The sequence below is a fragment of the Ptychodera flava genome, chromosome 5 (assembly GCF_041260155.1).
Source record: "Ptychodera flava strain L36383 chromosome 5, AS_Pfla_20210202, whole genome shotgun sequence".
Lineage (NCBI taxonomy): Eukaryota > Metazoa > Hemichordata > Enteropneusta > Ptychoderidae > Ptychodera > Ptychodera flava.
In genome coordinates, this window is record NC_091932.1 from 30,633,338 (window position 1) to 30,658,455 (window position 25,118).

At 38.5% G+C, this 25,118-nt stretch overlaps 1 protein-coding gene across 2 annotated transcripts in view; it reads right to left on the reverse strand.

Annotated features, from left to right (window-relative positions):
- Window positions 1–25,118, reverse strand: part of LOC139133485 (regulator of G-protein signaling 17-like) — a 121,085-nt gene that overhangs the window by 61,781 nt on the left and 34,186 nt on the right. The window contains exon 1 of one of the 2 annotated variants that reach the window (XM_070700105.1): window positions 24,717–24,774. The exons of the other annotated variant lie outside the window; for it this stretch is intronic. Within the exon in view, the coding sequence (XP_070556206.1) occupies window positions 24,717–24,743 (27 nt within the window). The 5' untranslated portion in view covers window positions 24,744–24,774. Of the gene's footprint in view, window positions 1–24,716; window positions 24,775–25,118 lie in introns of those variants that run through there. 2 annotated transcript variants of the gene reach the window in all.

Genomic DNA, 25,118 nt, shown 5'->3' on the forward strand with positions numbered 1-25,118 from the left:
TAATTTAGGTTAATAGAATATTGGACTTTACGATTGCATGAACAGATTCACGTGACAGAACGCCGGCACTTTATTTGGCCGCAGTAACTAGCATCATTTTCGATCACAGCGGTCGAAACAAGCGGGACCTTACATCTATGTTGGTTACCATAGCAACTGGCAGCAGTACCAGGGTACTGTTGTCAGTGGCTGTTCTGTTACCACAGCAAACGAGGACAGCAAAAGTTGCCGTGGTAACTGTCTGTGATGGTAAGTAAGTAGACCGATGAGAGTTTACTTTGTTACGGTTGCCGGTTGTTATGTATAGGCTACGAACTGGCGTAATGTCAGTCAAGGGTTGCAACTGCATGGCAACAATTCAACTGCTATTATGTAACACTTTGGTCAGCAACTTCCATGCAGGTTAGAAACTGGCAGTAGTGTAGATTACGCTGGTAAAGCTTCCATGATATTTGATTGGGATGTTGGATGGAAAGCAAGACAGACTACCATATTCATTTTACCTGAGCAACAGACAGCCATCCGTGTATGTATGCAATCACCAACTGCAAAGGTTACAATAGCCACTTACTTTAATTAGGTTTGCAAAGACTGTGACAACAATACAGGTAGGTCTCTATGGTCACTTAATATAACTAGGGTTACCATGGCAACGGATGGCAATTTACGCTACTACAGCAACTGGCACCGATGTAGGTAATTCTAGCTAGCTGCGCAGATTACCAGTTGCGGAATGCAAATCAGGTTAAAAAAGAGGTAGAACACTTTAGGTTACGGCTCGCGACTTTCAACGAAGGGAAAATTCAGTTGCTATGGTTACCGGAGCAATTCATGATTGCAAGAGTAACTGTCATAACACTCACCCCTATAGCAATAACTGCAATTTAGCTTACTATGGAAACTTGCAATTTATGTCAACGTGGCAACTCACAGCAATTTACGTTGTCATAGTGATGACTGCACTTTATGATTTCTTGGTAATCGGGAAGCAAAAGCGTCACTATGATAACTTACTTGCCTAGTTTGGTCGCTACCGTAACTGACAGTAACCCCGTATCACCATGGCAACAGAATGTCATTACCGTTAATACGGTTAGAAACTGCAATATAGATTACACTGGTAACTAGTTAATATTTTCTGTTTCTATGGTAACTAGTTGACCGCAATTTAGGTCACGACTGTCACTGCCTGACAGTGGTTTGTGTTGAACATTTGAATGAATACACTCATTTCTGTGCGACAAGTCTCTTTTTAACAGCAAGGCTGACAGACATAATAACCCCAAAATGACAGGTTTCAAGTGACATGCCTGTGCCAAGACTGTGTCTTTTCTTTTAATTATAAGTCGGCATAACGAAGAAAAATAATACAAAAAACAGTGTAAACGTAAAATTAGATCACACGTTGTTTGTTCTACGGTGATTTATCGATTTAGCACTTTTGCTTCTATGAGTCGGCTTAATCGTGTATTCCCCATGAAACGATCGGACCACTTGACAAACAGCTGAGAATGGGTGAATCGCTACACCACTACAATTAAAGGGGGAAAGCGAAGGGGTTAAACGGTGTTCACAGCGTCAATTGCTGTTGTTCCTATTTATTTTTCGAATTATATTTCGAATACCTACAATTCCGGTCTACCAGGAAATTGACGCCCAGTAATTATGTAATGAAGGAACGTTCGCTTGAACATCACTTCACCCTTGCAGTAAAGTAAGACATCATTACTTTGTCAACTGTCAATTGGTTTGACGAATTACTGTTCAAAAATATCAATAAAGCTACGATAGAAACCGTGACTGAACACCGACACGATCAGGAACGTATCAAAGTCAGACACGGCAGAAAGAGGTCATTCAGCGTTTAAATGCCAAATGTCAATGTTTACATGGTTCTATAATGTATTGATGGTGTTTGACATTGTTCGTGTTGCCGGTTTGGCATTTGACATTTACACAGGCCATTCCTATGTACGTAGGCTGGTCTAAAATTAATGGCAATGTCGTGTGCATGCGCGTATCTTTGTACGCACATTTTGCCCTCTGCGCGTGTTTCTACGAGCGTGATGTCAACAGATATGGCAAATATTTAGCTCGATGTACAACAGAGCTCATAACCGCTCTTTACGACCGGGTGGTGACACAACGCATAATTGACACACATCTTTCAGCCTGCAATCGGTTTCTGACACGATGTATGAACTTCACGCAAAAAGGGCAAAGGTGAAACTGTCTTTCGTTTTCATGCAGTGCGTACATACATAGATACATACATACATACATACATACATACATACATACATACATACATACATAAATAGATAGATAGATAGATAGATAGATAGATAGATAGATAGATAGATAGATAAATAGATAGATAGATATGCATACATGCATGCATCCATACATACATTCAAACGTTCGTACGTACATACATACATACACACACACACATACATACATACATACATACATACATACATACATACATACATACATCATACATACATACATACATACTTACATACATACATACATACATACATACATACATACATACACACACACATACACACACACACATACATACATACATACATACATACATACATACATACATACATACATACATACATACATACATACACATACATACATACATACATACATACATACATACATACATCATACCTACCTACCTACCTACCTACCTACCTACCTACCTACCTACCTACACACACACACACACACACACACACACACACACACACACACACACACACATACATACATACATACATACATACATACATACATACATACATACATACATACATACATACATGTCCACACATGTACATAAATAAGGATGCCCTACATACACATATGCATTTCCCTATACTAATTAATTTTGCTTTAAAGCCGACCCATTTGAAATCATCCAATCGATAGAACAGCTCTCTCGTTGAATTCATTGAAATCGGAAGAATACCAGATCACTTCTGTTGAGTGTTTCCATTCATGGTGAGCGAAAAAGCATTTAGTGTCTTGCCTCTTGCCATGCGCAAAATGAAAAACCTTAAAACATGATTTCATTTTTTTTTCATGTCTCTGGTGAGAAGTATTGCTTTTTTGTTGGTCTATAGAGGCGTGTCAACGTGATAGATTGGCCACAATCAGCTTAACGTGACTGGTAATACTAAATTGGCTAGTTTGAACTCAAAGTGTGAATACAGGTCCCGTGAACTCTTTTCGCTCATTTATCTTTTGAGTAAGTGTACAGACGATCCGTAGAGTTACAATCACCCGACCTGGTTTTATTATCCATCGATTCTGTGAATGTGGAAATTGGCAGTAGGCTGTCAGCGGCACTACAGCACATAAGAGAAATTATATGTGTGACTCGAGGTGTCGACCATGCGTTTTAAAAAGTGAAATAAATAAATAAATAATCCAATAAAGTCGTGTCTTCGTTGAGGAAAGACAATACTGGATGTAGTCCCGCAGAGCGATATAGAATTTAGTGATCTCTCTCTCTCTCTCTCTCTCTCTCTCTCTCTCTCTCTCTCTCTCTCCACATTCTCTCTTCACACATTTTATAGAAGACCTATACTTAAGAGCGAGCGAGCAAGCGAGAGACAGACAGAGACAGAGACAGAGACAGAGGGAGAAAGGGGCAGATATCATTACGTATTGTCCCTGGGAATCGAAGCCGCTTTGAACAGAAAGTCCAATGATGTTCTAATAAGTGATTAGCAGACGAACGTGTCTGTGTGTCGTTATGTGCTCGAAGGGATCGCTGCAATTTTACCGTTGGTATGCAAATTGAATCCAGAGTTGCAATCATTTGAAAGCTGTCCACACATTGAACATGAAAATGCTCCTTGAGCACAAGATCATTCCCCAAAATGCACCGCGTGTCTTTAATTAATCGGGCACTCAACTGTTGCATGCCACCGAATAATTGAAAAAATAAAAGTGTCGTGGTTACCTACACTCTTAAGCTACGAAAAGTGACAAACAAATAACCTTTGCATGAAAATACATATTTGACGGTATTTCATAGAATCGATCAGGCACGAGATCACATTGGTTGTGTGTCATGTTGCAAAACCAAGTTCATTGAACGAGGTATGTTTCAGCTCATACGTCATGAAGTACGTCCTAGTAATGGCAGAATACCGTGATCAGAATTGAAACCACTATTTCTCACAGCTACGTGCATATTCAACCTTCCATCTTCAATGGTCAGTTTATCGGTAGGTAGAGGAATTTGTATCGTTGTACTTCGCTGCGATCGATGACTGCTTAATGCCAAGTTTTCGCTGAAGTGTTCACACACGTGAACTGTCTTCGTACCGATGTCTGTTTACCTGTGTGTCTATCTGTGTGTCTGTCTATCTGTCTGTCTGTCTATTGCCACGATATCTCAAGATTGGCTGAACCGATTGGAATCAAACTCGGTACGTAGATTTTGTTTGGTAATGGCAAGAACTGTTTAGATTTTGCATGATTGATGAGTTAAGAAAAATCAGATTGATAATTGAGAACATCTGCACAAATTTTAATGAGATTTGCTACAAATATCGATATACAATAGGATACATCACCCATGAAAGATGACACAAAAATCAAATCCAATGGCTAATGCGCGTTTTATGATGAACTTTCCTAATTAGGGATATATCTGGATTGACTCGACCAAAGTTGACGAAACTTGCTATGTACATTGAAGGTACTATGATATGACATTACCGAGAGTCATTAGCGTTTTGAGATTATCTAATTCCTTGTTTTCATATTAAACCACCTTTCCTAATTTGGGATATATACCTCCATAGAAATGACCAAATTCGGCTAAACTTGCTACGAACATTCAAGATACTATCACATTAATGAAAATCATTTAGCATTTTTACTAAAGTTAGTTACTTATTTGCATATTTAACGAACTTCTATAATTAGGGACATAAGACTGGAAGGGCCAAAGTTGATGAAACTTACTATGGATACTGATGCGACAATATTGTATTAGTGAAAGACATTTTGCAGTTTCATTTCGGCTAATTGATAATTTGCATGTGTAATGAACATCCCCAATTAAGCACATAAACTGAAAGGACTTAACACAAGCAGATGACAGTCGCTATGTCGGCTGTATGTACATTTGCATACTTAATGAACCTTTCCTATTAGTGATAACTGGAGGGACTCACCTTACCGTTGATGAAAGTGCTATGTGTCCTTATCATACAATTATATAACTGTAGTGAAAGCTATTCTGCATTTTCGCGTCAGAAAATTTACAATTTGCACATTTCATGAATTTTTCTCTATCTCTGCACTGACTCTATTGAAACTGACGTAACTTGCTATGCATATTGAAGACACTGTGATGTAACATTAGTGAAAGTCGTTTAGTGTTTTCACAACAGCAACTACTATTTTGTGTATTTTCCTATTTATGGACAAATATCTCTATAACACGATTGGAACTAATTTGAGATAATTGGATGGTGAAGTAAGGTCATTTCAACCTGCAAATGTAAGTTCACCTGCTTATCTTTTACAATTACACCTTGTTTTTATGAGTATGTTTTTAAATTGCAACATTCAGCTATATGGCACCTAACACTTTTGAGAAATTTGAAAAATATGAAGATCAAATTATCCCAAATTAGTCCCAATCGTGTTCAATATTGACTCGACCCGAGTTAACAAAACTTGCTATGTACATTCAAGATGTAATGATCTAGCATTAATTAACATTAATTAGCATTAACATTAATACGTTAAATTGTTTTCGCAATTCGGCATATAATACTAAAAGGACTCGATGACGCAATGATCTGACAGCAGTAAAAGAATTGTAGTATTTTCATTTTATTTAATTACTAATTTGTGTACTTCACGATATTTTCCATTCAAGCTAAACATAATTAATATTGCCAGTGATATTGATCATGACAATTTTGATGAAGCTGCTAGCCCGTGGCAAAATATCAGAGAAGATGTTAGTGCCAATCTACTGACAACTGGAACGTATGCCGAAATATGGAAGCCTTGCCAGTTAATATCTAATTTTCCTCGCATATCTTACTTTTATGTTAACCCTTTGAGCGCTGTAATTTTCTCCCACCAAAATTTTAGTGCAAAATTTTACCAATTTTTATGAATTTTTCTGTAATTTTTTTGATAGTTTTGGACCAAATGGACATCACATTTTATTGGCTACAGTTTTTTCTCAAAATTTTGGCAAAAATCTGAGAAAAATTGACAGGGGTTTATTTTATGTAGGGGACAAAAATAGACTTTGGCGCTCAAAGGGTTAATAGCGATGGTAAAGGCTTGACGTTGCGACTAAGGTTCAAAGGTCAATTATTGAAAACTTCGAACCCCTTACTAGGTATCAGAGCTGCTGGCCCACAACTTCATTTTAGTAGTAAGGATCGACCTTGTTCAACCGATGACATATAGAAGCCAGCGCACGCGCCATATGGTTTAGCCTTGTTACAATATAAATCAACGTGGGGTATTGTTGCCGAAAATAATTATTCTTTTGTTATGACCTAGAGAGTGTGTTGACACACGGCCAGGTTGCGTCCAGGATTTACACTTACTGTCTTTTATAGCATGTTTGCAGGAAACCATCGCCAAAAGGGATGATATACAGCAAAACAGGATCTAGAAACTGTTGCCATGAGACGATATTTGCATATTCACAAGACTTACATCTGTTCACCCGTGGAAGTTTTTATTCATGTTCGAATGTGAACGAGTACGGCCAGGGTTCTCATCAAATAGATTTTGTTTTGGCATTAAAACCTACATGCGAGGGTGTAATAAAGAGATAAATTCAGAATTGTCAAAGAGTTGACCGGATGAAACCAACTTGAGACGTCCCAGCATCCCGCTACAGACAAGCAAACTCTGAAAATTAAGAGCTAGTGTCATTATATTTGACGAGTTGAAAGAAAGCGTGTATTCTCTAAGTTCTTCGCACAAATTCTTGCTACCATTAATAGCCTCTGTTTATGGTAAGGGGAAAACTGCATAATATTAAAGTGCATTGTGGGTAAAAAGTCGACTTCTCACAACAGCCATTGTTTGAGATAGTGATCTCATAAATACTTTTAACACAAATGTAATCACTTTCATGGCAAAAAAGTTTTGTTTGTTCGTGAAAGTAGCTGAACTAGTTCATCCTTCATCTTTTAGGCATTTTTGGCATGAAATTCCTGTATAGCCTAAAAGCTTTACTTTTGCCACTGTAATTTTATGTTTTATCTGTACAAATTCGCCATGATGAAAATATGATCGACCGCACCGTACGAGACTTTCAAGACTCATTTAGGCGGAAAATCGTTAATTATACCCCTCCTGAAAAAAAAACTTCAAATGGTGAAGTGCAAGGGTACATAGATAAGCTGTGACGTAAACTGCCTCAGATTTCGTCTTTATGATGCTCGATCTGGACGAAATTCGTACAAACACGTGTTCACATTTGCTCGTTGTATTTCGTTGCAACACCACACATCACATTGTAATTTTGGAACCAACAGTGCTGATCGCGATTGTAGGCTTCAGCAGACATAAATTTGGGCCAAAGTTTGCATGTTGAGCGACTGTGCTCCAATTAATTCTTTCTGGTTTGGGTACGATATCCAACGGCACGTGCTTGTTGGTGGTTCTTGTCAAGCAAGTCATCGTTGTTATTTGGATGACTTCATCAAAACAGTCGCAGCAATAGTTTTGGTCGACCTTTGTTCTGAAAGCCGTGTACAAAATTTCGTGTCAAATACATAGGACATTGTTGCACAGAACGATGACGTCAGTAAGATTCACTCTTGTTTGCAGATGGATTGGCTGTTTTGGTCACATGGTTTGTATGATATTTGTTTACAGAAAGATTGGGCGAGTCTAGAAGAATCCTGATATTTCAACAGTTTATAGAATACACCAATCGCCCATAAAATATTATAGAAATAACGAGCGACGCGCTGACCATTATCGTTTATTTATGGGCAAGGGCGAGAGGAAAGCCAAAAATTAAGCCTCGCCCGTTAATTTGGCTTTCCTCGAGCCCGCGCCCATAAACAAACGTTAATGGTCAGAGCGGAGTCTGTTATTTCCATTATATTATCAACGAACCGAAGAAAACCGTCAAAATTTGCGAAAATTTCCCAAGCGAACGACAATTGGGTCCCAGAACTGAGCAATACGCGACATACTATCACGCGCGCTGTAAAAATTGGCAAATCCGGATATATTTTCAGAAAAAAGTATCTCAATTTGGTCCACAAGTGCTCCATTTTATTTTGTGATTGATTATGATTTACGTTTGCGCAGTAAAGGTACGATACTTTGAGTTGTTAATCTTATTATTCATATTCACGGGCATGTAAACAGACCATTACTGTATATTTGTGGTCAGTCACGTGGTTCAGCTCGACCAATCAAAATGTGATAGGCAGGGCATGGTAATATAATACAAAATTATCTTCAATGTGTATGATGTGCTAAAATGGATTTTTTTCACGGCTTATTGTTAAAAAAATCGAGTTTTCTTACAGTGACGAGATGCCCATGCGTGTATTGAATCATCATGGAAGTACAATAAAAAATAGGAGCGATACGTGCGCACTGACAAGCGCTGTCGTAAATTGTGAGTCGCAACATGTACGCACGGCTTGTTGACAGTGTACGTGTTTAACAACACGGATGGTTTCCCGACACTCGGAGCAAAAAGAGCACCATGCACGTAAGACTACGTAAGTCCATCTTTCACCTGATACACAAAAACTTTGTGGTAGCTTAGGGAGTATGGCCACGAACAATGCAGAAACAATAAAGAGCAGATGTAAAGCGTGACGTCATTGTAATCAAACCCTCCAGACGATGATTGCGCGGCAGAGACTTAAATTGGTGACGTAAGCGCTCTAAATGATTAAAATAAATATCTGCCAGGCATTTTCAGGATCGCTAATCTGTTTTCACAATTTAATAGCAAAACAAGAAGTTGGAATTCGACGCCCTCGTTACCATAGCGTAGCAGCTGTGCCATGATCATGATGATGTTCATGCAATCTTGGCAAAAAATCGAGCCCCTTGTGCGACAAAATAAACAAATAAACAACAAAAACACAAAGTAAAATAGAAGATATGCGGAAATATTGTAAGGCTGCTGTAACTGTTCAAAGGTCCACCAGCAGCGAAAGCAATTTATTCTGCCACCACCGTCGGAAGACAAAAATCGACAATAATTATATCACTGTAGAGTGAGTGACTTCAGTTGCAGAAACGTGGAAAAATTTTCAAATACACTTCCAACAACAATGGGTATGCACGCAAAAAACCCAAGGACAAAAAAATATATAGATGAGCGCGCAATATTCTCTCATATTCCCGCGTTAAGGATTGCATGAACTCATAGCATACGTACACTATACATGCAGGACCACGCTGACGAATCAATTGTCACACATGGAAGTCAACCTACTCAGGCACGACTGAGGTTTAACAAATTGCGCTTATTCGACCTAATATGAATTCGGTGCAGTAATAGCTGGAGCTCTCCATAAAAAAAGTCATTGATGACAATTATGCACGTGTAATTTTGATGCATAGCGGGTTAGAATCCAGCTGCCACGCTATGAGCTTGTTCTGGCAAACCACTAATAGCAGCTTAATGCATCGAGAGTAGTTATGTATTTTTTTCTCTCTTTCCGTTTCTCGGTTATGTCTTAAAGCTCCTGAAATGCGATCGCGCCACGTCCAAGGTCAAATGATGGGAGCTGTTGAAAAGTACATGTAACTGAAATATTATTTCGCGTCGTACACTGACGCCATGATATTGCTAGCGCTCTAACCGCTCTTTTAGACAATGTCAGTTAAAGTGTTTCTACGTTCCCTATGAACGCGCATGACAGTTTCACTGATGGGACGCGGACGGACGTCAGCGTCCCTTGAACACGCGAATCGCAGAGGCATGAAGCCCGCTTTCACATTTTCAGACACTGGTTCAGCGAACTACTTGACTCCACGGGTTAAAATATTTTGCACATAATAAAATGTCATTCCGGACGATGAAGACGAGCAATCAGACGGCAGAGAGCAGTAAAATATGTACAAACGCTCAACTCTCAGCCGATCATGGATAGCGACAGCGTACTTTCTTCGCTCATCATTACCACCGAGCCATACGTCATCGGATGGCATTTCAATACTGAGCATGATTTTTTTCCCTTCGTGTTGGCAGACGATCGAAAAATGGTGACAATTTTTCAATTCACCCGTTGAACGTCAGTCCAAATTAAAACATCGGTCAGTATCAACTCTTCTATTAAACCATATTTTGTTGTCATGGCGATGGGATATGTGATAATATAATCCGATGGTCGGATGTGCTGAGAAGTCTGAGCATGCGCAGCTCGGACCCAACGATCATGATTTGAGGCAATGGCGACAATATAATCAATTCGCCGAAGGAAGGTGTAGGAAAGGTTGTAGCATTGAAATATCTCACAAAAAGATAGATGTCGTATTCGTCTATTTTTCCGTCAATTCAACATAGCGATCTGTGCCGGAGTCCTCTCCCCTGCCAACAAAGCATACGCCGCCGCCGCTCCTCCTTTCTATTCCGCCATCGTAGCGGGATGGTTTGTAACATTATACCCGTGATAACTCACGACTATTGTGCCTTTCAACAATGCCAGCATCAGAACGACCATTTTTAATAGCCATCTCTGAACAAATCGGGGGAAAGGCCCGAAATGATACGTTCTCTGCGGAGTACAGCGGCGATGCATCACGACTATGAAGCCAGGGGTCACCTTAAATGACATGGAATTATTCAATGAAGAACGTACCGAGAAAATCCCTGCCCATTATGACATTAATATTGATAATTCTAAAGCTACGGTAGGTTATGATACGTTGATTGTGGTAATAATTCATGCGAAGCAATGGTCTTGATAAATGACATTTATACAACCCTCCTAAAATACACACTTTAAAACCGTGTACATTTGATTTAAATAAAATATGCAGATACTGGTACGATGTATAAACGTTGGCACAGTACGCTGTGTTTGCTGTCTATTTCTAGCGATAACGCGAGCGGACGGACTGGCTAACGTAAATACGTGCATTCACTGCTATTACGGTCACTGACGACCGGTTCTCCGCTCGCTAGATCGACCGCAATTTTTAGATTGTGTCGTCGTAGTGGCCGCATATACAATGGATGGCAACATCTCGAGTAAACTGGATGTGCGGTACACACGGTGTGTACAGTACATTCGCCGGCATTTTCGGAGCTTCGCGTGAAAACGCCGGACATAAATATTACAGAATTGATGTAAAAAAGCAGTCGCCCTGAGTTCACGCTCGTTCTACGCACAGCCGAGCAGCCGCGCTAGCCGGAACAGCGCGCATGCCCGACAAGCGGAGAAATATCGCCATTTTGAACAAATACAAATAGGGCAGAAATATTTACCTGTGCTCTAGTGCTTAAAACTGTCACCTGAAATAGATTTTTATGTAAACATCCATTCCATATCGCCGATTTATCCACGTCGATCCGCTGAAGAAATGGACAGGGACATTGGTACCGTCATCAGGGGGGATAAGGCCTTTTGCGCGCATGCGCCAAGGTACACAAAAGCCTGTGCCTACATCGAAAGGTTGAATGGCGAGGTTGGGAAAGGGTTTATATTTTATCAATGTGTGTGTCTTATCGTCCAGAATTTTCCCATAAAACCGATATGAGAATTTTGCCTTCAAAATGAAGTGATACAGCTAAAACGCATGATGAAAATATCAGATTTTGATGGCGGAAGCCCGTGTAATCGACCCGGTTATTTGCTTCGCTTAATACTTTGTATGCGTAAAATCTGGGACAACTTGTCAGTGACACAATTTCATTCTGCGGTACAGATGTTCTTGAGGAGTGAATATAGATGACCCAAACTTGACCTTTAAATCTTTGGTAGTAAACTGACGCGTTAAAAACAACAATTTAGAAAGGTCATTCTAGCAGTGAGATATCTACAAACGCATATTAAGCTTAAGTTCGGATATAAATTATATATATATATATATATATATATATATATATATATATATATATATATATATATATATATATGTGTGTGTGTGTGTGTGTGTGTATATATATATATAATATACAGAATACAGATATCCTTATGGAAAATTACAGTGATCGATGCTAAAAGGAGACATATATATATATATATATATATATATATATATATATATATATATATATATATATATATATATATATATATTGCAGGATGTATAAAACTTAATTAACAGATATTATGAATTTGTACTTTAAGTAATTTGTGTTATTATTTACAAAGCTCTGCTTTTAGCATCAAGCACCTTAATTTCCAACTAGATATCTGTATACACACAAGAGCACGCACACACACACACACACACACACACACATATATATATATATATATATATATATATATATATATATATATATATATGTATATATGTATATATATATGTATGTATGTATGTATGTATGTATGTAAGTATGTATGTATGTATGTGTGTGCATGATCTTGAAAAATGTGCTCAAATAGACCTCTTGTAGAGCGAAAACTGTCAAATTGACTGAGAAGAAATACGAAGATACCTATAACAAAAACCACGGATTCGTATCAGGTGTAGCGACATAACAGAGTGCACCTGGCTTGTTCTACGACATGCACAATGTATCATTATTATGCACATGTGCAAGCGAGAGCTAAGACGTACAGTAAGTGAGGGTATCTACCCTTTGTTGAGTAAAGCTCAGTGAATGGCATTCTCATTGTCACGTGGCTCCGTTGAAAGTCCGTCCCGTTGCCAAGGCCATTTTAGATATCACATCTTAATCATCTTTTTTTAGCTGGCACCCATTTTGCTCAGTGTGCAGGGCTCCACAATGCCATGTTATGCGAACATAAAAAAGCAGCCGTGCATTCTGAAAATGTCAACAGGAGAGTGTGGATATTTCGTGTATCTTGCCGTACCAGCCAGGGTTTCAAACCAATTTGCTTTGTCGATGATGTTGCTGTAATATTCATTAAGCGGCCCAGACAGCCGCAGATATAATACAATTTGCCCCGACAAAGATTAATCGAGTTGTCGAGAATGGGCGGGAACTTCTTTATGCCTCACACCTCAAGTGTGGTGATAACAATAGGATATGCTTACAATAAAACACTTGAACAGACGACATTAGCCGTACACGACACACAGACGTCATATAACGGGACTGATGTGAACACATATTACTGCAATTTTTATTATATAATCTCTCAATCGTTTAAAATATTTAAATACATCCTTAAGATACTGTAAGCAGTATTTACATAGTCGTTGTACTGATCAAATGCATGAACAATATGGGTTTTACGGGGATTTTGTGAACTGAGTAAACGACAGCTTGCTTAGTGAAGAGAGCAGAGCATATCACGCATGCCTGTTTGGTGTTTTGATTGAGCAATATTTACTCACGTCTTTGTATTCATCAACCACAATTACTACACAGTTTGCCCCGTGGTCTCGGTGCAACAACAGTATACGTCTTGAAGAGAGCTGTGCATACATTATGCTGTGGCTGTGTGCTGCACTTTCATTTAAGTAAGAACTATCTGTCGTATGCCCGAAGAGTGTTTTATTAGTGTGCTCACTCTGTTTGAATATTTTTTTGCTGACCAGATAGCGCTGGAGATTGCTAAATACAGAGGTGCTTTACACATAGTAGATGAGAAAAACCCGAACATAGAGAAGAGAGCCATGATACGACCATGCACATATATCGGAAACGCATAGCAAATTACCTAAGTGACAAGAATTACCATACATGGATGCAAAGATAGATAGATAGATAGAAAGATAGATAAATACATACATACATACATACATACATACATACATACATACATACATACATACATACATACATACATACATACATACATACATACGTGCGTACATACATACATACATACATACATACATACATACATACATACATACATACATACGTGCGTACGTACCACATAGATACATAGATACATAGATACATACATACATACATACATACATACATACATACATACATACATACATACATACATACATACATAGAAAGAAAGTATTGTTTGTTGTCAGAAACGATTGCCTAACATTGACTGCAGGAACAGACTATTCCATAAATTACTGTCGACTTGGACTGACTTTGTACGTGAACTTGTAAGTTGATGGCCAATGTTCACATGCTAGAGCTAGCACTTGGGGAATTACTCCGGCAGCACTCAATGCCGGAGTCGGCACCGAAGACCTAGCTTCTATGCTTTGCCTTCCGATCGACTGACATGGTGGTAGAGGTATTAAACCAAATGATTTCTGCATTGTTGCTACAACTGGATATAAGTTAAAATCACCGAAAGTAACAACAAGCCCAGCTTACGTAAACATAGACCGAAAGTAAATGCTCCGTAGCTTTCCAACAGAAAACAAAAGAATGCACTCCAGCGATATGTTGATATAAACTTTGCACGCCCGAAACTTAGAGTTGTACACGGCTATGAAATTTTCTTTTTCGATTTCTTTATATTTGCATGTAATTTCGGCATCAGTGAGTAGACAAGAAACATGAATAGCAAAAGTTATGTTCCCGTCTTAGGTTTTGAAATACATCGTATAGAAATACAGTTTGTCCTTTAACTTTATGCATATCATAATACCTTATGATGAAATTCAACCTTCAAAAATATAGGAAATTGGTTATAAATAAAGCCTTGTTATTTCTTTACAGCTTGACCTTGAATTGTATGAGGAAAGAAGTTAGTTGCTGACCAACACATGAAGATACAAACATGATATCTCTCTCAAAACCACTCAGAAAAAATCTGTAGCAGTCAGCATTTTTTCTCAGTGTTTTTTTTTTTCAAAAGAATAAAATAATCTTGAATTATAGCATGGTGACACCACTTTTTTAATCGATTTTTCAAAATGGCTTGTTGTTGTTAGCCTTCTGTGAATTTTCCAAGAAAATGACAAGATTAAAAATCATATTTTCTGGCACTTCTGCACTCAACGCCTCTCTACCAATTATAGGTATCTACGCGCCTTGGGGACAGATGTTCGGACTCTCAAACTTTTACAATTCTTTTCTGATATACCACTTGTGGGGGTTCATTCTAAAGGTCTTGGCGCCAGAAAACTTTTCACCGGCTTAGTTTTTCGAAATTCGAAAATTTAATTCTTTCTGTATAGAGTTAACACAGGGATGGCAGCCACTTTGAATTTCAAATACCGGTAAATCTTGGGTTATTTGTTTCTCTAGTGCCAAAATTTGCACGGTGACCCCCGATTTTTATTCTTGTTTTTGAAAGAGAATAGTTGAAAGATTCCTTTAGGAAAATTTGAGCAAATGTTTAAGTCTTTTACTTTCGAGGTGCATACTACCTTAAGAGGAATACTGTGAGACTAAAACTGAGCTGTTTCAGTGAATTTAAAATTGAAAAGAAAATCAATAATTCCGATAAACGCATGGAACGTTAGGAATACCATATCAGGAGTTCCACCTACGAAGTAACCTCTGAGGGTCTTTCGTTTAAAACCCAGCTGATACGGTTGAACGTTCATGTGTGCCTGGGTTGACCTTTGACCCCTTACGAGTCGGCCTTTTGATCTTTCTTCCATTGCGGAACACAGTCACTGGTCTACCTATGGCGGATCTTCTCTGGATCATTGGGGTGTATACAACCAGATCCATGAAACACAAAAAAGTTCCAGTACAAAGTCGGTCGATGCATAAATGTAAGGCTAACTACGCCATTGACGCGTTTCGGTGTGTTATTTAATTTAATTTGTTCTCACGACTATATTGGTATTGATTGTGTGTGCTCTGTTCGTTGGGTGCAATAATTTAACTCACTGTGATTTTCACCATTATGATTGTTATTGCGAGTCGAGGTGTCAAAGCTGCCCCAGGAACGATAAAATGCACCGAATAGCTGCAGTGACGTACGCATAATGCAATAACACGAAATAACGCAGTTTTCTCACGTACACCGCATGACCAGAGTTCGCACGCGTCGTCCGTTTACCTTAACTCGCCTGTATATGAAACACTGTGCATCCTTGAACAATGAACTCGTGTCGTTGGTCCTGGATTTACAATATTTTTTGTTCGGCAAAGGCTGAAAACTTCACTTCGGTTAAAATTAACGCAATGTTTCCCTTTCGTAGTCTGAAGACCAACGGCTTATATTCGCATACAGTCTGTTTTTCGTTGCGGCCTATTACGTTGTGACGTTGTATGAGCAATAATAATTTTCTTGTAGGGTGTGTTGTTTTACAGGTCAGATAGATTGTAATTCATTTGATATTTTGAATAAGAAATACGATAATACTTCCATTGTCACAGTCATTGCCAGGCCCAAGAAATATGTGTTTTGTCGGGTTCATAAAATGTTTTCGAAATTGCAGTTTTCACAGATATTGCCATGTCCTGTGTAATTGGTACATTGTCAAGTTCACATGTGATATTCTACTTAAAATTAAGTTGGCATGGTCTTTGCCACGGGCAGGGAATTCGTGATTCGCTAAGTTCACAGATTAATTTTTAAAACAAAGAACAGACATTTTGGGAAATATATCTCCATTTTCATTACCATTATAGTTCTTATAAGTTCACTACCGAGCACGCCGGAAATGTGGGATTCGTCGACAGTTTACGGCATGCAAATTTTAAATACAATTTTTTGTACAAATCCAACTCAGTTTGACTCTCTTTGACAAAACTAGCTACACAATGCGGTTGCTATGGAGATACCCAAATTTCAGATTATTTTCAGTCATCTTGTTTAACGAACCTCTTGACGATTGAGATAATGATTATGATAATGTTGACGCTGATGATAATGAAATGATGATTCTGGTGGCGATGGTGGTGGTGGTGTTGATGATGTCGTTAATAGCAATAATCATAACAATTTACATCACCATCATTAAAAACACCAACAAGTCATTACTACCATCTCATCATCCTCTTTCTTCATCATGATCATGATCATGATCACCACCATCGCCATCATCATCATCATCATCATCATCATCATCATCATCGTCGTCATCATCATCATCATCGTCATCACCATCACCATCATTATTATCATCATCATCATCATCATCATCATCATCATCATCATCAACAACAACAACAACACAACCACTACTACTACCTAAATTATCGTAATCAGGGAAACTGAGATGTGTGTTGCATTCTGAATGACAATATTTGCAAAACATTGAAATAATTATTGTTAGCAAAACAACGAGTGTTCTTTTCGCTATTCTCTCTCGTCAACTGACGCTGTCATTTTCTTGTTTCTTTAAGAAGCGGCGTCAGAATTAATAGACCACCATCTTGCGAAGTCTGATTAATTGGCTGTGGATACATACTTGTAAACATAAATTTCTTTCCTGAAACTTTCCTACAGAAAATGTTAAATCGTTTCCATGGTAAGTCACACAATAAAGAATGAAATTAGTCAGGAATAACCCAGCAAATCATGTGATAACAGAAATAAATCCCAAAATTTCCTGATATTTGACAAGCTATGCGTTATTAACTCTATTGAGAACATGAAAATTTCGAATTCCTTAAAAAAATAAAGACAGTAAAAACGCAATTTTTTAAAAGGTTTTAAAATGAGTCCTAAAAAGCAGCAGGCTAGCACAGTACAGCGAAAATTTGAGTATCTAGCGTCTAAAAACTATCCACGCGGCGCATTCTAGCTCAAGCAAATTACGATAACGCTGTTGAACACGTCATGGGTTTTGTTTGGGCAAGCCATGCCCCTGAAACACCCTCAGCCATTTCAAGGTCATAAGAGATCTCCCAATACAGGATGACGAACGAACTCTTTTAAGGGTGAAATTGGTCGCCTGATTGCTTTGATTCAATTTTAAGCTAATTCTTTATCGGTGTCCCGGTTAAAGACGGTCTGGGCGAAACGAAAACTCGACTTGTTTCGCTTAATTTCACCAGCATTGCCTCGTCGCGGGTCAGAGTACGTTTATTTTCATCTGACATCACAAACAATCAACAGAGTAAAAAGCACAATTCGATAAATAAACCACCCTAAAATACAATATGCGTACAGATTGTGAGGTTCTCGAGGTCGCAGGACAATGCACTCACGTCACAACATCATATTTTGCTGTTGTTTGGAATCGACTGCACGGTCTGTGACGTCACGTCGCTGGGTAGCGTCATCACTGTGTTCTCTTGGGTGAATGGAAAGCAGTTTGTCTCTGTCTTATTCGCACGACTCGCCATGATTGTGAGTACAGGAAAGGCAAAGTCGACATCCCAAGGTTGTGTTATCGTCGGAAATGACAGTGCTATACGCTAAAAGCAGAGCGTTATAAATAATAACACAAATTACTTAAAGTACAAAGTAATGATATCTGTTACTTAAGTTTCATGCATCCTGGATAGCAGAATGTATGAAACTTAAAATAACAGATATTACTTTATACAGGAAGCAATATTTTGTTATTATTATGGCACCGCTTTTAGCATCGATTACTGTAATTTCTCTCAAGGACATATGTATACTGATATATATATATATATATATATATATATATATATATATATATATATATATATATTATATGTGTGTATACATAATATATATAATATATATATAAATGTTTGTGTGTGTGTGTGTGTGTGCGTGTGTGTGTGTGCGTGTGTGTGTGTGTAATAGTCTGCATGTTCGTGAAAGGGACAAAGTCGGCCATTTTTCATGAATTTGTTTGATACAAGATACTACTTATATTGTTTGACATGTTGAAAGATGCTTAATGAATAAGTGGGTGACCATGCATATATTCAACCCCGGTGTTAGACACTATACATGACTTTGTCCCTTAAAACGGTGACTCTCACGCAATAAGTGTCATCTACAAAGTCAAAGTCTCAACGGGAGTCATTATAAAAGGAGGTTTACATCAGCCTAAATAATAACACGTTCATGGCACGCTTCGCTAGGCACATGCAATCGTTCCGTAACAAAAAGTGTTAGAATAGAACTGAACAAGCAAAACAGTATTTGGTCTCCTGAGAACAAGGACCAAGTCTTTGACGTATCATGGTCAATCATTGACAAAGCATCGAGTTACTCTAACAAGGTATGTAATCTCTGTATATCAGAAAAACTACGCATTATCACTGCTGACAAATCTACACTGCTAAACAAACGCTCTGAGTTGCTTTCAAAATGTCTCCACCACAACAAATAATATTTATCACATTTTAAAAGCACCTAAAACACAGTATAATGGTATGTCCCTATCAGATAAATGAGAGTGAAGCCTAGGAAAATTTAGTTCTCGCTGATGATGCACAAATATAGCCATATACTGGTGAATTGTGTACATAAGAATCAAAACAACAGAAGAAATATCGACAGTAAAGTACAGTGTTAGGTTAAATCGTGAGAGGTCAGACATAGAAAATAGCACGCGAAATGTAAATTTTGACATCGGTGGTGCATTTTCTCCGTAAAAATAGATATTTTGTACTGTTAAAAAATGATGTAAATTCGATTTCTGGACAAATCTATCTGAGTGAAGCTGTCCTTTGAATCGGATTCCCCCTGCAATGATTCGCTCGCTAAATAAATCAATCGATCAATCGATAAATGAAATCATGTTAAGCAATTAGTATTACAAGCAAATTCGATCGATCGGCTATGTGGGCAAATGTTTTATTTAAGCGCAAAAAGGGGTTGCACGTGACAATATGGTGATGTTCATTTCTCAGCAAAAGTATTATCGATCAATAACGGAGCGGGTAGTGGTAGTGAAGCCATCATCAGTAAGTAAGAAAAGATTTGTGACTCGCGGCTGCGCGTATCTGAAAGTGGTGTTGTCTGTATTAGGGAATCTGGATCACTGGTTTTTTGTTTTTTTAGTTTAGTTTATTGTCATTTTCAATCGTACAAAGTCAATTTACAGATGACATAACAAGTAGCAAAATGACAATTTTTGGAGCCAGAAAAATAGCAATCAGCTAATCGAGTCAGGCCCCATCTCTAAAGTTTACATTTCATATTTAGATATTTAAATTTATCCCTTCGAGCGCAAAAGTCAATTTTTGTCACCTTCACAAAATATACCCCAGTCAATTTTTTTCAGATTTTTGCTAGAATTTTGCTAAAACATTGTGGCAAATGAAATATGGTGTCCATTAGGTCCAAAATTATCAATTACAGAAAAATTTATGAAAATTTGAAAAATGTTGCACTATAATTTTGGTGGGAAAAATTTCAGCGCTCAACGGGTTAAGCAGAAAGGGAAATAGAAGTACAGAATAAGAGGATGGGATTAGAAATGTAATTCTGTGTCATTTTTCGTAAAACTGAGAGCGATGTTTAGGATTTTAAGTTCAAATGTCCGGCCGAGTTTCTCTTTCAAGTTGTTTATAATTACAATGGCAGCCGGTTTTTTTCTGTCGGACTACGATCGCAATGGAAGCTATTTTTAGAGTTTGCCGAACAGTAGAAGGTTGTCGACAGTGTACAGTGGTTCTGTTTACATTTTCTTGACCTTGTCGAACACAAAAGTCACACAAACAATCTGAAAATAAAGTGGGTCGTTTGCAGCTGTCCGGATATGGTTGGCTCTTCGTAATATCAATAGTTAGTCGATACTGTCTATCAAAATGTGAGCTCTGTCAAATCTCCGATCATGTTTCCTGATTCGGGTCAGTATTCTATCCGCTAATAAAACTATCGACACCTTGACCGAAATATTGGAAATGAGTTCCTGTTCATCGTAAATTCTCTAGACACACGTAAAGCTATGAACCTAAACTGTACTTACTATGTAAGCATCTACCTCCTTGACTAGAGTCTTTTTCGTTCTACCACTTGTTTTTGTCCCTTTTTGGTTGGGGAGGGGGAGTCTGTTCTCATGTGCAAATGCGTAAAATTGTTTCTCACAGGGGTGTGTGGTGTAATGGTTGACGATATGGGAGGTCTTTCACTGTCCTCTTTCAGGGAGTGTATTTTTTGACTTTTTCAGAAACATCCTTCAGATAACACTATCATTCTCACTTGTATGTTTATTATTCGGAGATCTTGATTTTAAACACGCTTCTTTTAACATGATCCCGACTCGAGTGATTGTTTTCGCCATGTGCAATTTGGTTCAGACCTGTACCTAAATGAGTTTGTGTCTCACATCTGTCGTGGAAATTCTTTAATGCGCCGTTTAATACCAGCCATTAAAATGCTTCAGAAAGCAGTGGTGATTACTGTAGCCTCATCCTCGACAGAAATCAAGTTCGACGATCAAATTTTCAGGGTTCTCTAAAAATCTGAGTATCGGTAACTTAGATTTTTCTCATTTCTCATCGTCTTGTTCTATGTATCGGCTACACATTTTCCTAGCTACACAATCTTCCGGTCCACTTCCTTTTGAAGGCAGGCTGAAATACTGGGTATTCAGCTAGTCAATTCAACTCATAAACGTCAGAATCGCTAGTGTTGACAGTTGACGGTTGAATTTGGCGGCGCATCAGATGTCATCCCTGTAGAATTTTTTGTTGTCAACAATCCGAATAGTACCGGGTATTTCAACATTGATGCCAAGAAACTGTGGTCCACACACCGAACAGTATTGGTAATAATGCCCGGTTTTCTATCTACCTAACACCGTGTTGGACTCACGAAAATGAGAATTAATTATTCATCATTTACATACTATACTCGCATCACAAGTTTCTGATACAAATCTACCCTCAAGCCATTGTAGATTTTAGATTGCTCGAATGAACACCTCAGTACGTTGTGCTGCATTGCTCGGCGACAAACGTCGTCTACTGCCCTCGGTCGAGTGGAAACAAGCGCTTTAATCTAAATACTAAGGTCAGTGAAACATATTTTGATACATCCCTTATGGCCTTAAAAAAGCAATTCTACACTCATATGTATCACTACTCCACAACTGCAAGAGGTGTAAAAATGGTCATTTTCACATGACGTTACTTTCTCATAACAAGTTCGAGTTCGATTCACTATTACTTGAACGAATAAAAGGGCTCAGTGTGAAATAAGCTTAGATCATATGTCGTGTTTCTGTACGAATATTGATTTTATCTCATTCATTTTTTCTCAGAGTATCGTGTATTTTATGCAGTTCCCGCTCTCTTCCGTTGCACTTTATTTTTTTTTTGAGGTGGAGTATAAATCCATTAGGCTCGGAGGGCTTTGGCCCTCATGCCACAATAATAAAACATTACTACATATTCCAATATCACATTCTTGGTACTTTTTTGCATATTTTCTTGCATTGTACTATATGTACTCGTAAAACGGTCACCACAATGCAAAGCACTTAATTACAACACATCAACTATTATCCTTGAGGAATGCCCCGGCAAGCCTAACGAATATCTGAGTCACACCGAACGATTTCTTCAATCTAGAAAATAACCTCAGGGCGCGTTTCTACATGATTACGAACGGTCTCTGAGACAGCTTGGTTATAGTCGCAAGGAAAATTTGAACGGCGAGTCTGTGGCGCGCTGATATCATGAACTTTGACCTATCTTTCACTTGTAAATGAACACACCAATCGTAACATGATTGACACTGTCCGGGTACGATTTTACTTTATGCAGGGCAAGCATACCAGCCGATTTCGACAAATTGTCACCGGGGGGTGTTTGTTCGAGCAAATATATTGACATTTAGTGTGGTAATTGAAAAATGCGAGAACGGGGATATTTACCAGTAATGCCGTGCAGTAAATAGAGATTGAATGAAAAGTTATGCAGATTTTTAAGGGACATGTGTTTTTTGAACAAGAGGTGGGTTTAGTTACTCTAAGCCAAAAGACACTGACACCACGGAAAACATTGTTAAAATAGCTAGTTTTAACAAAGGAGTCGCCATAAATTTTAACGCTGGTTGAAATGGTATTAGAATAGTTTCTATGGTCAGGATACCATTAGATTATACTGTTAATGGCGGGATAAATCAAGGACGAACAGACGGCAAAATGTACTGACCATATCAACACATTTTATATGCATTTTCGAGAAATGGAAAGTTAATCTCAATTCTGGCAATTAAAAAGACGCATCGACAAGCCTGTCACACAATATTGTTTTGATGATATCGTTAACGAAAGACTGCCGCTAAGTCAGGCAGATTTTACACAAACATTTATCTAAAAGATTTCATTATTACATTATGCACATTTCTGGCGCCAATCTCGGCGGAAAAACAGTATCAGCTTCATTAGATATTTTTGATTCGGCTTCTTGTGTCACTACGCTCAAGTTTCTCATCAGTGGAAGAGTATTAGAATAACCACGGATAAGTTTTCAAGTATCTCCGCTGTGGTTCGCGACACTGAACGCAGTTTGGCAATATTTGGCGCAAGAAGTGTGGCTTCTGGTTTCGGACACTTTTTTATAAGGCGGTTAAGAATGGCTTCGGGCAAGTTTTAAAAACTATGGAATCTTAAACTAGAAAATACAGAACTTGGCCATGTTTGAGGATTTTAATACGTTTAATATCAGGCTCTTTCTTCCAAATCCCGGAGTCCGCCTCAAATTCCCTCTAACACTGGAACAACGTTAAGGAATATGAAACCGGCAGATCGTTTGTCGTATGGCATTGAGCACATGTACAGTTATCAGCGAACCCGCTGCATCAAACATTTGGAATCAGGAAAACTGGGTTAAGGAGACAAATGCCTGTCATGATTTTTTTCTCATGCAAAGACGTGTATCAGCACTAGTGTGGCATCATCTGCCGCCGAAAATGCACAAAATAGCGGTCGTATTGTCGTACAAATCGAACAAGGTGATCAATGTTATATAATTGTTCACCCATCTGACTCTCTATTTACAAGTCATCGACGAAAATGTGGCGCAAAAAATTTCAGATATTGGAAGGATGACCCCTCTCCATCATTAAAATGATGAGACTATTATTATTGCAAACATTCATAGAGTCGGGATTTTATCTAATTACATTAACTGCTTGCGACAAATTAATTACGTCATTTGATGGACGTATCCACGAAGTCTGATGACCGTGCCGCCTCTCTCCTACATTGGCGAGTCAACAGACAGCCGAAAGCCAGATCCTAGCCATTAGCGCTTTGACAAAATCCCACCACAGTATGTTTATCGGTAATCTGGTCAATCATATCTTGATATGCAACGTACAATGTATAATACCTTCACCGAGCCTCTTACAAGAATTTACCAAAATTTCTGTTAATTGAACAAATTGTTCCGTCGAGCCATACTCCGGCCAGGAATACAGACAGCGAACGGCAAATTATCTGGTATATCCGTATATACCGTGACACTGTTTTTCACATCTCACTGTACTGCTCAGCGCTCCTCATGACTAGCCACCGTAACACGCAAATACCCGTTCTGAGCGCATTCATTTCATAGGCATTCACACGAACGCGCCGGCCGCCGCCGCTGCTGATTAACAAGAGAAATTTCAGACGCTGCTGATGGAAATCGATACAACAAATTTTCTGAACGAGGAGTGAACAGTCATATTTTTTGTCCTGGAACCGACATGTTGTTAATGACAAGATCAGAACGGCTAAATAACGAGAGAACGTACCTTGAATTTGACAGTGCGATACATCATCGGTTGTTGTTTCTCGGGATCAACGATGCTCAGTGTTGAGCGAAATTCATCGATAGAGGGCGTCTGACACAACTGTGTCCTTGACCTATAACTGCCGGTCGACATCATGTGTGACGATTAAATGATTTTTATGGTGATTCGTAGCGACCCGTTTTACGGCAGCCGAAATTGCCTTCCAATTACACTTTACTGTACATTTCGCGCATTTCCATGGCAACGCGACATAAAAGGGAAATGGTGGCATACCTCAGGTATTGTATTCAGAGCAGTCCAATTAACTTTCTAAATGTATCCTCGCAGTTATTCGTAACGATTGAACACAGCAATATTCCCAACACGGCGTGAATTTCTCATGCCCTGAGGTGATTGCATGAG